We start from the raw sequence: 14169 nt of genomic DNA, 5'->3' as shown, positions 1-14169 counted from the left end.
TTGTTCTTTCCCTGAATGTGAGAAGTTGTATAATTTATTATTTAACTCTTGTGATAAACAGCTGAGAGCCGAGCCTTGGCCAGGTCAATGTTTTAGGCCACACAGACTAGTTGCTATGTAAATAGAACAGATCCAATTTAAAATTTCATGAAGAATTACTCTTTATTAATATTACACAAATAAAAAACTTGTCTCACAAGATTAAGTTACTCTCACAAGCATAAGCACTGCAATGCAAGTGATAACTCATTATGGCAGTACAGACTGGTTTTCAAGTTGGGCATAAAATTAGTGACAACACCCTGAAATTAGCTGTGTATCTGATCTGGCACAGTGATTCTCACACGTTTTCTTTGGACTAATCAAATTAGTGTATAAAGTATAGTAGCTGCCTTTTAGGATACCTTTACCAGTAAGTTCAGTTATGTAGTAACTGCATTTGGGGAGGCCAAAAGCCATGAGCAGTCTGCTGCCTACAATGGCATTTTCTCTCTCCTCACACTAACTCCCACCCTTCATCCAACACAGTAGTTGACTTTGGGACACTTTCCACAGTTTCCAGGTCTGACTAAAGCCACCACAAGCTAGCTACATTTATTTAGAGAGCACTGATGCAGGTAAGGGACCCCGTTTTGATAGGGAGCTCTCCAAACAATAATTAAAACAGGCCCTAGAAGTAAACAGGAAAAGAAAATCTGAACCACTTGAGTCTTAATCTACAGAAGTTCCCAAAATGGAGACTCACATTCTTTCAGTGGTGCTACTGGAAAAGTCTGTCTGCAGTGGAGCAATGTTATGATCATAGGCAGCGTATTCTGATGCTCCAGTACTTGCCACTTTAAGCTGCTGAGCAGCATGTGTGAGCTGAAACGCTGCATCAGGATGAGCCGTGTCAGGAAGCAGAGTGCACTCCCGCTCCAGCATGTCTGCCACGCCTTTCAAGAGGTCCAAAAAGCCAAAGGCCAGAGCTGCCTTTCGCAAACGATTAAGTTCCTGCAAAGAAGGAAAACCCTTTTTAAAGCGACTGTAAGCCTTTACATATGGTTTTCTTCTTTTTTTAAAGGCAGGCTTATTCACTTAGAGGAAAATAACCTGAGTGATCGGTACAGCTGCTGGAAACTGCCCGGCTGCTCATGAGATAAAAAATGCTTCAGGGCTGAAGATGATAGTGGCACAACCAAACAGTTGGTTTTCCCTTGATCCCTTCCTATAAACCTCCACTTCTCCCTTTTCCCTTTTGTGCATTCAGCTATTGTACCTGCCTGTTTTGTCCGTGTCCCAGCTGGGGGTGGCCTCCAACTGAGGCTTCACAGACTGCTGCCTTTAACCACAGTGTCCAGCAAAATGTATATATATTGATTTTTCTTCACTATAAACTGACAAGTGCTTATGTGCATTTAGGCAGGGTATTCATTCTTGAAGTCTCTGGGGCTACAATAACAGACTGCTTCAGCAGTAAGCTTACAGGAGGAACAATTACCTCCAGCTACAGTCTAGATTATGGATTATTATGATGTGGCCAAATGTGCCTGGAATTTTGTATTTCTCTGCTTCAGTTGTATTAAAAATGTAGGAGACATTTTCAGACTCAGAATGACATCTGTGTTCCTATTCCTCTCCAGTTTATTTCTGCCTGGACAACAGCATAAAATCTGCAAAGAAGTTCACTGTGGAAGTAGCAGGGATCACGAGGGGCACCTGTAAACATGACATGTCTATGCCACCCTGCCAGAGAACACGGTGGCAGCGAAACCAGACGCCCCCGTCTCACCTTAACTCAGCTGTAAAATAGAGCCAGCACTATGTGTGTTTTTGCAGAGCCCTACAAGCCTGCACAGAACATACCAGACACAGACAGTATGTGCCCCTCTGTCAAATGCACCACTATCACTATGGATCAAACTCAGGCCAGCCTAAAATGTTACTCACTTTGTAGAAGGTTTGAGTTTTTTCAGGGAGTTTCCTTGCATTTCTCAAGATCTTCTGTACATCTGTCTGCAGAAAAGAAAATTTGAAAAAAAAAAAAATCTTAGCAACTGCTGGGGAAGTTGCAGAAAAAAATCTTCAACTATTTATTGATAAATTATGCTGACCATTGACGATACTGCAGCTCACAAAGGCTGAAACATAAACGGTAATTATACTAAATCCAATAAACTAGGGCAGATGCTACGCTGGAGACACAGCTTTCATTAAACAAGCTATGCTTTCTGATTGCATTTTAATCATGACATTTTAAAGAGGCAGCGTTTATAAAAATGAAAGAAAAGCAATAAAGCAATTACATTAAATGGACAAGACACACACAGACTCCTCTTTGCTGGCAAGATGGCTACTGCTGATCAAAGCGAAGCATCAAGTCTAAAACCTGTGTCATTACCTGGAGGCCACTTGGTTTAATCCATACGGTAACATTCTGTGCGTAACTGCGCTTGTTCTTGGGTTGCAAGGGGAAAGGGCTCTTATTGTCATCCTCTCCGTAAGGATTTTCTTTCGCATCTGGGAGAAAAAAGACAATAAACAGACTTAACAACTAAGACTTGGCAAGGTCATTCACGCAACACTGAATATGTAAGAGTTATTCAAATCAGCGTGAGCAGTACCTGAAATGGGTCCAAGCTGCGCCATCTTTCCGAGCCATGGAAGGGGCTCAGGACCAGGTTCAAAGAGCGACATCATGAGATTTGACTTCTTCTTGCTATCAGCTTGTGAATAGAGCATGCCATACCACTCTGGCCTATCGAAAAGAGCAAATCCCAAAGGCTGAAAATCTTCCACCCCTCTTTGCCTAGAATTTGCCTCCCTCCCACTGTGTAGAGGCCCACTATTTGCTATTTATACTAGCAGAAACATATCCACAGCTAAAAATCCACAGCTTTGTCTAGCAGTGCAGAGTTCTCTACAGAATACAGATATAAATAAGCATAATTTATAAATAAAGCATAAATGAGCAAAGTAAGAGATTTTTCAGGCAGACATCCAGCTCCATACCCCAACTGGACAACAGCCACCATGCCTTCCACTTTCAGGCTGCCATGTAATAAAACACAGAAGTTGGGGATTTTCCCAGCAATCTGATTAGCTGAATTCTCATCTTCGGTGTCATCTGTGATCCCAGGTCCCACCTCATCACCTTCTGGGGAAGAATAAAAGCAAACCAAGAGAACATAAGAATAAATTCAATCACACTAGTTCCATTTCCATGACACCACCCTGTGTTCTTCTGACATGGAAGAGTTAATTAATACTTTTGTAGAACAAACAGCTGCTAAATGAACTGTTTGGGCAAATGGCACTATAATGCCATATAAATATTCCACTGCATCCTACTCACAAAACAGTTACCAAAAAACTGCAAATAAAACCTCAGCTTTGAAGAAACTAGAAGTGTAACGAAACGGCAGCAAGAGTCTGGCAACAAATACATGTCTGCTTCTGAACCAAAAGCATCCTGAATTTCAAGTCCTCCTCTCCTATGCAATTTGCGGTCATTATGAGAAACTTACTATGTTTTAGCAGCTGGAATACAGCTGTGACTTAACTGTTAGTATCTTCTAAGGTGAAAGGCCTAGCAGGATAAGAGTGTTAAGACAGAGATGAAAGCATATCTAGAGCTTTCATTCTTCTTTACCAAAAGAAATCTCACTTTCTTTTTGCTCCACTCCAAGGCCATGATAAAAGAAAAGGGGAAGTCCTTATCACAAGCACTCAGGTAGCTGCGAGTCAGTGATATGCTTAACCATCCGTGAAGCCTACACCAGTCATTTGTATAGATACATATATACTCAGCCCCAATGAGCAGCAATTAATGCTGAAGTACAACTGAGCAATCTAGTTGTGATTAAGACCAGATTTTTCACAACAACAAATCATTCCAAGAACCAATTAGATGCAGGCATTAAATATTAATCTTTCATCACATATTTCATGGCCCGTAACTATTTTTAGCTTTAAGTTTAGCCTGTTTTGTTAATAATGATGCTATAGGGACACTGTTCCCTCTATTAACTTTCTAAAGAACACAGTATTCAAAAAAAGAAGGAGCTTGTGTTCAAGGTTTTAATTTTAATGTAACCACACAAACACGTCTTTAGAGACATCTGGCATTTTAATAAAGCATAAAACCTGTGCTTCCAGTCTAAACCACTACAGATGTTACAAGGGAAGCTTAAAGCAGTTTTTGCTAAAAGACACAAAACTTGCTCACCTCTGTTAAGTGCAATGGGCAGAACCAAGTGTCTGGACAAGACAGGAGGGCTAGAAATGTCAGCTATATCTACAAAGCCAACAATTTCTAGATCTGTGGGGAGACAACAGGTTTAAGTCAGATTTGGAAATAGCTGAAATGTATTCAGAGTCAATTTAACATTACCATTTCTTACACCACTAAGTTTTCTGAAGCAGTGACTAGAAGTAGCACAACAGAGCCCCAACCCTGACTGGGTGTCTAGGTGTTAAGATACAAATATTCCTACATAATATTACGACACTCTAAGATGAAAACATAACTTTCATCACACACATACTGCTGTCCACGAACTCTACTGCTAGACAAATACAAAATTGTGCACATTGTTTGCTTTCCTTCTGAAATTATAAGATGGCAATGGATTGTGTACAGTGCAAAAAACAAAGGACTAAACCACATCTACTAGCTTCACACTGGCATCACAGAACCTGCAGGGATTTCCATCAACTCTAGCAGGGTTAGCCCCAGTGGGGCATGTTCTCAGGACTGGGAAGACTAAGTTGTGGTTCTTGAGTTTTACATGCCCACTGGAAGTTTAAATGCAGCTCCATCTCATACAGAGTTGTGGGCATTTGCTGGTAAAAGACTGAGGCAGCCATGTCCTTCATGCTCAGCCTTGTCTGATTTCCTCCCCACTTCTTGGCTGCAAGAAATACCGTATCGGCTTTGTGTCTCTCAGCCATGTGAAAGTTTTGGATGTGGTTTAGGATTAGCCTTTGACCAGCTCTACACTGGCAGGGATGTAGGGAGTACCTGCTTTGCAAACTCTTCTCTACATGAAGCATGGTGACACATGTGCTCCATGCTGACACACGTTGATGTGCTTTAGCTGTGGACACACATCCATATGTGTATGGCACAATTAGAAATTCAACACGTTTTCAACCTGCACAGCAGCCAGAACTGGGGAGCACAGTCTTCTCCTTGACAGCCCAAGCCACGGACCTGGCCCAAAGGCAATTTGATTGATTTTTCTCATAGCTGAACAACAAACACTTGATTAAAGCCATGGAGGAATTCAGGTGCTGAGCACACCAGACGGTGCATTTTAATGCACACAGAACAAAATTTCCTTCATGCCAAATTCCCATCTTTGGAATGACAGAAGGAACTCTAAGACCAAATGCAACACAAAGCCTCCCTCATCAAGAGACACTGCATGCTCTTTTTCTTTGCTTTTGCTATTTTGGTACAGACGCACTCATTCCTATTTAAACAGTATGCAGCTAAATAAGAAGCGATCACACCCCAAGTGAGAAATGTTTTTTCTCTTGCAGATTTAAAAAAACCCAAACAAATCAAGGCAATCTTGGTGGCAGTAATTTATGGGTTGCAGTTCACTTCCTTGGAAAATTTTACCACTATTGTGTCCTTATTCACATGCAAGCTGTGCACATTTTGTTGATGAACAGAGAAAAAAAAAGAAGTCTACAGGACAGATTCAGGAAATTAAATTGCCAGTAGAGCTAGAAACTCACAAAAAAGACGTGAGTTTCTAGTGGCTGAGTGCACTACTGAGGAGCTGAGAGCAATTTTGATGCTATAGTTCAAACTTAATTCTTAAAGCAAAGCAGTGAAGTTCAGTGTATTCTCTCCAAGAAGTGTACCTAGCCATTCATAAGTCACAGGCATGGGCTATCTACAGCCTACCTGCTGTCCCCACTAACGGGAGGGCTGAGAAAGGTTTACTTCGCACAGTTGTTTTTAAAAATAACTTACTATTGGTAAGAAGTGCCAGAATGACAGACAAACTATAAAGACAGGGTTTTCATAAATCTCAACCTTTACTTCTGCTGCCTCACCAATTCTTCTCGACTTCACTCCTAGTGGATTTCTTGAAGAAACTTCCAGAAAGATGCTAGTTTGTCTCACCTGATAATACAGAGTCCTTCTGATAAAGGCAACTCTAACACAAAATGCAGCCCCTTCTCAAACACACCTCTCCCACTCTCCATGAAGCTTATGAGGGTATTCATGGAAAGCAGCCTGTGGCTGTCTTCCACAGTCTTTGCACATAGAAATTGTCACCCTGAGCTTTGAAAGTCCCTCTTCCCTACTCCAACCCTATTACCAGGTGCACATGGCTGAAACAGGATGATGTTCTTGTCCCCTGGTACCACATATACCAAAAAATTACACAGTCAGTGATTGATCCTTGCAGAGAGAAAGTGGGTGAAACATATAGGATAAGAGGTGGTAGTGAAAAGGTAGAAATCAAATGGATTTAAGTAAAAAAGCAGTCAAAGATTTGAGAGTTACCTGTATTAATTGCTTTAGGGATGGGGTCTATTTCCTCATCTATAATGAAAGGTTCTGGTCTGGGAAATACTTGCACATCAGATGTTAAGTGGCCGCACTTGAGAACAGCATGGAATGGTGTATAAGCCAGGTCTATTAGCTTTCTAGAACATGATCAGTTATTAAGAAAAACATAATACATATCACATGAAAACAGTTTGTCTAAAGAACACTACTTAGCTCCCAAACTTTTTTTATAACTACAGTTAGTTCAATATTTCTAGTGTTGCTAAATTATGAAACAAAGCAGCATATTATCACACTGATGGCAAACTAATAGTAATTGTGGAAATTAGTATCTTCTCTCTGTCAATCATAAACAGATACTATGATTTGGTTACATAATAATTAAAATAAATATCGACCTTAACCAGTGAAGGTCAAGATGAAAATACAGTTAACAAGATCATAAACTAAATGAAAATTAGAACACCTCATATCATCAGATTTCTTATTATATTTCTTTTCCTTTACAGATACTAACTGGAAACCTTCACAAAGGCGTATTATCTACTAACCCAAACATTGACTGGACATTCTTCAGGCAAAGAGGTCCATCAATGGTGAAAATCTGCCCTTCCCCATTGTTTAAATCTATGAGCCGTTCCAGGCAGTCTAAGGAATCTGTGCTTTGAAGCTGTAAAAAAATAAAGTGAAATGTTTTTGTTTTCTTTTTGTTCTCTTTTTATTAACCAGTATGTTTTCAGAAAATACACACAACACAGCAAAAAGCATCCAATTGGATGCTAACATGATTTTTTGTTATCTCACTCCTTTCTGAATAATCACCATTCTTGGTCTCCCAGGAAATGTACTCCTTATGTTGCATTTATATTAGATCAGATGCAGCATTTGGCACAGTAACAAATAATCATAGAATATCTTGAGTTGGAAGGGACCCATAAGGACCATCGAGTCCAACTCCCAAGACATTGCTTTATCATGCTAGGTTCTGCTTCTAAAGCAGATTCAGGCAAACAAAAATCCCAGAAGCTCTTAGTCTTCAAGAGCACAGGAATGCCTTAACTAGTATAACATTTTATTGGCAATGTTCAGTCTCCAGCCCCTTCAAAATAACATAATTTTTAGGAGGGAAGGCAGATATAATTACTCCTGAGAAGTTCTTAGAGAATGCTTGTGAAAGCACCTAAACTTGTCAGTAATAGAAGAATTATTTTAAATATTTTCCTAGTTATTCTGAAGTGTAAACAATGCTTCAATCCATCAGCTTAATCAAGAGGATCATCCTTGATAGAGACCTTGAAGCATGCCTAAGTAGAAAATCCTTCTGTGATTGACAGAAGAACACAGGTGTCAAGTCAAAAGCAATGCTATGACTAAAACCTGACCCAAGGAGCTTTAGTCTATATAGGCTTCTTTTTAAACATTTTTTATTCAACAGAATTCTAACTACTGTGAAGATTGTTAAAGTTGGTATTGAGATTTTTCAAAGGTACCTGAAGAGAAAGAAAACAGTCACCTTTCCTTCAAAACTAGGGGAAGCTGGTTTGAACACTGGCTTGGAGACTTCAAAATTTTGCTCACTCACATTTCTACATACAGCTATTACTGTTTAAAGTGCTGAGCATCTTCGCAATAGAAGTAATTTATTCAAGAATTTAACTGTAGATTAAGAAAAGCCCCCAAAGGCACTCAATGTAATTAATGCAATAAAAGCAATAATATAAACAGGGAAATAAAGATTGCATAATATTCCTCAGGGAGAAACTGATATGATTTATAAAGATTCTGATAATAATGCAACAGATAATAACAGTGCAATAATAAACTTTGAAAAAGATACTATGGTTAGATTTCACCAAAGAACTAACACTAAGCACTGGAATGTCAACTCAACTTTAAAACTAAGCACAAGAACATCAAAGTATGTTTTGTGCTGACCTGATCATTAGTTCAGAGAAGACCAATAATTATCCAATGCAACAAAGAAGAAGGTACGTGTTAAAGACATCACCTCTTCGAGATTTGCCATGCACATGACATACAACTTGGATGGGAACGGGAAAGGCAGTGGAAAGCGGTTGCTTTCACTTCGCTGGTTGTGAGTAGCTAGAGAGTGCCGTAGGGAGCCTCTGCCGATCCCCAAGCAGCCATCAGTGACAAGAACAACCTTGAATGGAAGAGGATAGATCAGCATTTTCAAGACAAGACATGTTTCTATCTGCAGAGGGCAACTATACACCAACATTTCAGTAGTCTTGCTAGCGGCATGCACGTCTATACTGAAAATCCCTGCTCACCTGGGAATTTCCATTCCTGAGCTGTGGAAGGAATTGCAAGTAAAATTTCCAGAAACAGGCACATAAATGAGAAACTGCAGATTTAACCATTGTGATTTAAACTATGTGCATGGCAAATATACATGTCATTGTAATTAGGCAATTGCACTGAAATTTAAATTTCATAGCCACCAACACACCATGCTGGGCATAAACATGACCATTTTAAGTGTATACTAGAAGCACAGTGACTGTACAGCCCAAAAAGCACCCTGCTGCTGATGGACTCAAGAACTTTAGGTTTATTTTCAGATGGAAGATAGAGCTCATTTCTTCTACAGAATCTAGAGGGCAACCCAACATCCACTACAAGCCACAGAAGCCATACAGTAGGTAGTATTAATTACCCTAACTCTTTGCAAACAAATACAGCTGCAGTATGTTCACATTTTGCAGCAGAACTATTAAAGCAAAAATATGCATTTTTCCATTCAGTTGCATGTCCAAAGTCACTCCTTGTGGAAACTGCACTAATAGGTTATGTCGAATAATGTAACTATTTACACTCAGTTGAGACCCAGTCATATCCAGAGTAATAAAATAGCTCTTCTTTTCACACTGCACAGCAACAGCAGGCATTATTTTTGGCTGAGAGGTAAGGAAAATCAAATCCAATCGAAACTCAATGCTACATCAGATTTGTATTCTCTCTTCATCCTCAAACTCTCTCTTTTACAGTCTCTTCAGTTACCATCTGTACCGTTGCTCGCCAGTAACATTTTCCACTACTACAAGATCCTGCACAGTACACTCCTGACTGCCTTTCATCATGTCGTCACCTGAAGGTCCAGTAAAATGAGCCATGACACAAACAAGAGACCAAATTGTTGAGGTCTACATTATGCTTGGTTTTTACATCTTATCCTTGTTAGATTATGAAGCATTGCCTAACCAATAAACATCTATCCTTTTCCTCCTTAAGGAATATTGCTTGCGACATCTTCCTAGCTCACTGAGCTGCAAAATTACTGAACTTAAATCCTAACCCAAAGACCAACAGGCTCTTAAGTGCCTCAGAAAACCAGGGGCTAAAAGCAGACTTTGCCATAAGAGGCAGCAAACTCGTAAGGCTGAGAGCTGCAAGGGCTGAATGGAGTGTGTGAGCAGATGCCTGCCAAATGACTTGTTAGGGAAAGACAACTGATCAAAACACACTCAGCAGTAGTCCCATGCTGTTGCTTGACACCTGGAACTGTTACAAGCCCTGGAAACCATCAGGTACTGGAGGAGAAAGGTTACTGTATGTGTGACTACACCGTTTCCAAACTGACCGAGGCTCCTGGGACAGCAGATTGCATGCAGATCAAATGCCAAGCCTGCAAAACAGTACTCTTGGGCCAGATCTTGTAACCTGCTCCACTACAAAAACACATTGGACAGGAAGCAGTCTAGTTTTTTGCTGCAGAATATTTTAATAAAGACCACCTTCTGCTCATATTCCAGATATATCCAAAATACTAATTCTTTGTCTTCCTGTAGCACCAGCATGCCTGAGAGTATTCAAAGTTTTCAAATTACATTTACATTTCCATCAGCAACTTACAGGGAGTACTAAGTATATGCTAGATCCTAAGAATAGCGAAATCAGTCATACCTGGCAAGGAATTGCTGCACCCCATTCCTGCTGGACAATATTGCAAACCCCCAGCAGCGCTGACTCTAAACAGGTTTTGTCATAATCATCCATGTTACTTAGGGCTTCCTGTAAAGACAAACACCACTGTCGTTGCTGGGTGAAGTATCACCACCAGGAAACACTGAAAAGTTATTCACGGTTCTGTGGTAAGTCAGTATGTTTGCTTTGCATTGTAACACAGCCGTACTGTCGCACAATGCAAAGTGCTATGTTCTTATATATGACCTGCAAAGTTAAAAAAAAAAGAAAGAAATATAGAAGAAATAATGAATGATATCACAAGACAACAATGACAGCTGACTTTGAAGGAACTATAATATTACAAACACAGCTCTTTAAGAGAAAAAAATCCTTTGCATGTCTCAAAGAAACAGTAAAGTCAAAATCTGAAGCAATGTCTAACATGAAAGATTTAGCTTAGAAAATCCTCTCAGGCATCAGAGCAACTTTAACTTCTTAGGGATTCAGAAAGTAGACCGCAAGGAGCTTGTCTCAGAAAAAATCTTTGGCAGAGAGCGTAACAGAATCCAAAACTCATATCCGCATCCTGTTTCCATAACCATAAACCAGCTTTTCTCCTTAAAGTGAAAACTTCACACTTAACACAGCATCATAAGAAGGGTGTAGCTGTAAAACATGCTAGAGGAGCTTGGCTGGATTCTTGGCTTTCAGAAATTCCTCAGATGAACTCCCAGGGAGGAGAAAATAAATCAAAGAGAATGCACTGGCATTCATCTGCTAAACTGCAAACATACCAGAATATCTTTTAAAATCTCTATGTTCCACAATGGACAAACCTAAACCATGGTGCCCTGTGACAGCGACATGTCATTTTGTCCTAATATTACATATGATAACCAGATACATATGTACAATTTTTACTGGATTCAGAGACTTTCAGTGACTTACTGCATTCATGTGAAATTTCCCTCTTGGACTTTCTCCTTTCCATTTTCTTCCAACTTCCTGTCACATCTGTGAGGCCTAAAATCACTTATTCTCATTCTCAACCTGCTTCAACCGCTACACTCTTAAAAGGATCTTCTCTTCTCTCTACCAAATCACTTAACTCAAAACCTTTCTAAATGGTCCTTTCTGCTGCATTGTTTATCAAGAGCAAATCAACAACTACAGACAAAAACATGAACATCACAGAACCACTTTAAGAGCTTCATCAGACAGCCCTTTCCTCCAGCCCCACTTTTAACTTAATTAGTCACACTCCAGTGGTTACCTGCAAAGGCACGATTTGCAAGGTAGCAAAGTGTTCCAAATGCATTGATCTCACCTATCCTTAAAATAAGGATTGTGGTGGGTTGATCTTGGTTGGGTTCACCTCCTCAAATAGCTGATATTTCTAAACACTTTTCAAAAGAGTTAAAAATGTTCCTGGTAGCGTTTTAGGAGTTCATTTCCAAGTGTTTCCCATTTCTTTCGAAAACAATATCCTGAAATCACTAATCATTCTGGAAACTACACTACAAAGGTAGCTTGGCAAACAGTGAATTCAAGTGTGCTGCCTTAAAAATGACTTGCTGGGTTGACCCGGGCTGGAGGCCAGGTGCCCCCCAATCCGCTCTACCACTCCCCTCCTCAGTCAGGCAGGGGAGAGAAAATACAACAAAAGGCTCCTGGGTCGAGATAAGGACAAGGAGAGATCACTCACCAATTACCATCATGTGCAAAACAGACACAACATGGAGAAATTAGTATAATGAGAAATAAAACCACATCTTAAAAGACACCTTCACCCTGTCCCTCCCTTCTTCCTGGGATCAACTTTACTCCTGATTTTCTCTATCTCCTCCCACCCAGCGGAGCAAAGGGATGGGGAACAGGGGTTGTGTTCAGTTCATCACCCGTTGTCTCTGCCTCTCCTTCCTCCTCAGGGGGAGGACTCCTCACACTCTTCCCCTGCTCCAGTGTGGGTCTCTCCCACGGGAGACGGTGCTCCATGAACTTCTCCAACATGAGTCCTTCCCACGGGCTGCAGTTCTTCATGAACTGCTGCAGTGTGGGTTCCTCCCATGGGGTGCAGCCCCTCAGGAACAGGCTGCTCCAGCATGGGTCCCCTGCAGGGTCACAACTTCTGCCAGCAAACCCCTTCCAGCGTGGGCTCCTCTCTCCACAGGGCCACAGCTCCTGCCAGGAGCCTGCTCCAGCACGGGCTTCCCACGGGGTCACAGCCTCCTTCAGGCACCCACCTGCTCTGGTGTGAGGTCTCCCATGGGCTGCAGGTGGGTATCTGCTCCCCCGTGGGCCTTCACAGGTGCAGAGCACAGCTGCCTCACCATGGGCTGCACCATGGGCTGCAGGGGAATCTGCTCCAGCGCCTGGAGCAACTCTTACTCCCCTCCTTCTTCACCGACCTGGGTGTTTCACATATTGTCACTCCTCTCTCTGGCTACAATTGCCCTCACAATTTTTTTTTTCCCCCCGTGTTAAATGTTTTATCACAGAGGTGCTACCACCACCACTGATGGGCTCAGCCTTGGCCAGCAGGAGGTCTGTCTCAGAGCCAGTTGGCATCGGTTCCATTGGACACGGGGGAAGCTTCTAGCAGCTTCTCACAGAAGCCACTCCTGCAGCCCCCCCGCTACCAAAACCTTGCCACGCAAACCCAATACAAGAATAAAACACTCAATTCAAGACGTTGTGCACAGAATGACAAGAAATCACACAATTTCAACATGATTTGGAAACACACGTGGGGGTTTTGTATTTCTTTTAACGTTGGCAGCTTACTGCTTTTGTAAGCTGCTTCATGCACCTTACCTGGAGCGTGTTGTAATCTCTCGTAAAGGGCACCATCAGCTCCCAGAGCGATGAAAACACCACCAAGGCCGTGAACTCCAGCTTGTAGTTGGTCGCCATGTGTTCAAACAGCATGGTCAGGCCGTGGACTGCCAGGTGTTTCCGCTGGTACTCCTCGGAGCCCTCCACCGACACCGGCCGTGTCATGGAGAGCGACACGTCCATCACCACCACCGTCGGCATGATGAGCTGCTCCTCTCTGCTACCGCCGCGGAGAACAGTGATCCCCTGCATGGAGGGGGAAGAAAATGGCACACATGATTACTGAAGCTGCAGTTATGGAGTGATTCGTCTCGTCCTCTGGCCCCACTGCGCGGTGCGGGAAGCAACAATTACCCCTTTGCCCCCCAAAACGCGGGATTTAGCACAGACTAAGTCAACAGGTCTGCTCCCGCACCACACACAGGATATCCAACCGGCTGTAAAGGCCTGGAAACGGCGAGCGCGGCCAGGGCTGAGCCTCGATGGGGGAAAGGGAGCAGCAGTGGCACTCCGAGGGCCGCGGAGAGGCCCGGGGGCCCCCGGCAGGGAGCCAGCCCTCCCTCCCGAACCTTCCCCCTCAACGGGGCTTCTCCCCGGAGCCCTCCCCCGGGGACAGCTCGGGGTGTTTCGGGGGGTGAGAGGGGGAAGGGAAATGGTGGCGCCCACCCCCGGCCCGCCGTGCCGCCATGGGTCCGTCGCAGAAACCGTCCCCCCGGAACACCGCTGCCGAGGCGGGAAGGGGCCGCTCCCCACAGCCCTCAGCCCTTCCCGCGCAAGGGCTCCCCGCGGCGGGCAGTGAGAAAAACGGTATTTTCATCGGTAAAAGCAAGAGGAGTCTGTAATGCTGCATGCGTTAGGGAAAGCGGTTGAGTTAGATGCCAGTATTGTGG

At 42.6% G+C, this 14169-nt stretch overlaps 1 protein-coding gene across 2 annotated transcripts; it reads right to left on the bottom strand.

The window, feature by feature from the left end:
- Nucleotides 1–136: 136 nt before the first annotated feature.
- INTS14 (integrator complex subunit 14) lies at nucleotides 137–13989 on the bottom strand. Of its 2 annotated transcripts, none has more exons than XM_074881049.1 (12): nucleotides 13946–13989; nucleotides 13259–13525; nucleotides 10442–10549; nucleotides 8523–8678; nucleotides 7066–7184; nucleotides 6509–6651; nucleotides 4208–4300; nucleotides 2992–3136; nucleotides 2604–2737; nucleotides 2381–2499; nucleotides 1930–1995; nucleotides 137–993 (listed from the first exon to the last, which is right to left on the bottom strand). In XM_074881049.1, the coding sequence occupies exons 2-12, from the start codon at nucleotides 13478–13480 to the stop codon at nucleotides 742–744; spliced, it is 1557 nt and encodes a 518-aa protein (XP_074737150.1). In that variant the 5' UTR covers nucleotides 13481–13525; nucleotides 13946–13989; the 3' UTR covers nucleotides 137–741. The 2 variants fall into 2 exon arrangements, with proteins under 2 accessions (XP_074737150.1, XP_074737149.1); XM_074881048.1 differs by lacking the exon at nucleotides 13946–13989 and adding an exon at nucleotides 13634–13932.
- Between the last annotated feature and the right edge of the window lie 180 nt (nucleotides 13990–14169).

Source organism: Strix uralensis, chromosome 11, assembly GCF_047716275.1.
Source record: "Strix uralensis isolate ZFMK-TIS-50842 chromosome 11, bStrUra1, whole genome shotgun sequence".
Taxonomy (NCBI): domain Eukaryota; kingdom Metazoa; phylum Chordata; class Aves; order Strigiformes; family Strigidae; genus Strix; species Strix uralensis.
This window is presented reverse-complemented; position numbering and strand designations above follow the sequence as displayed.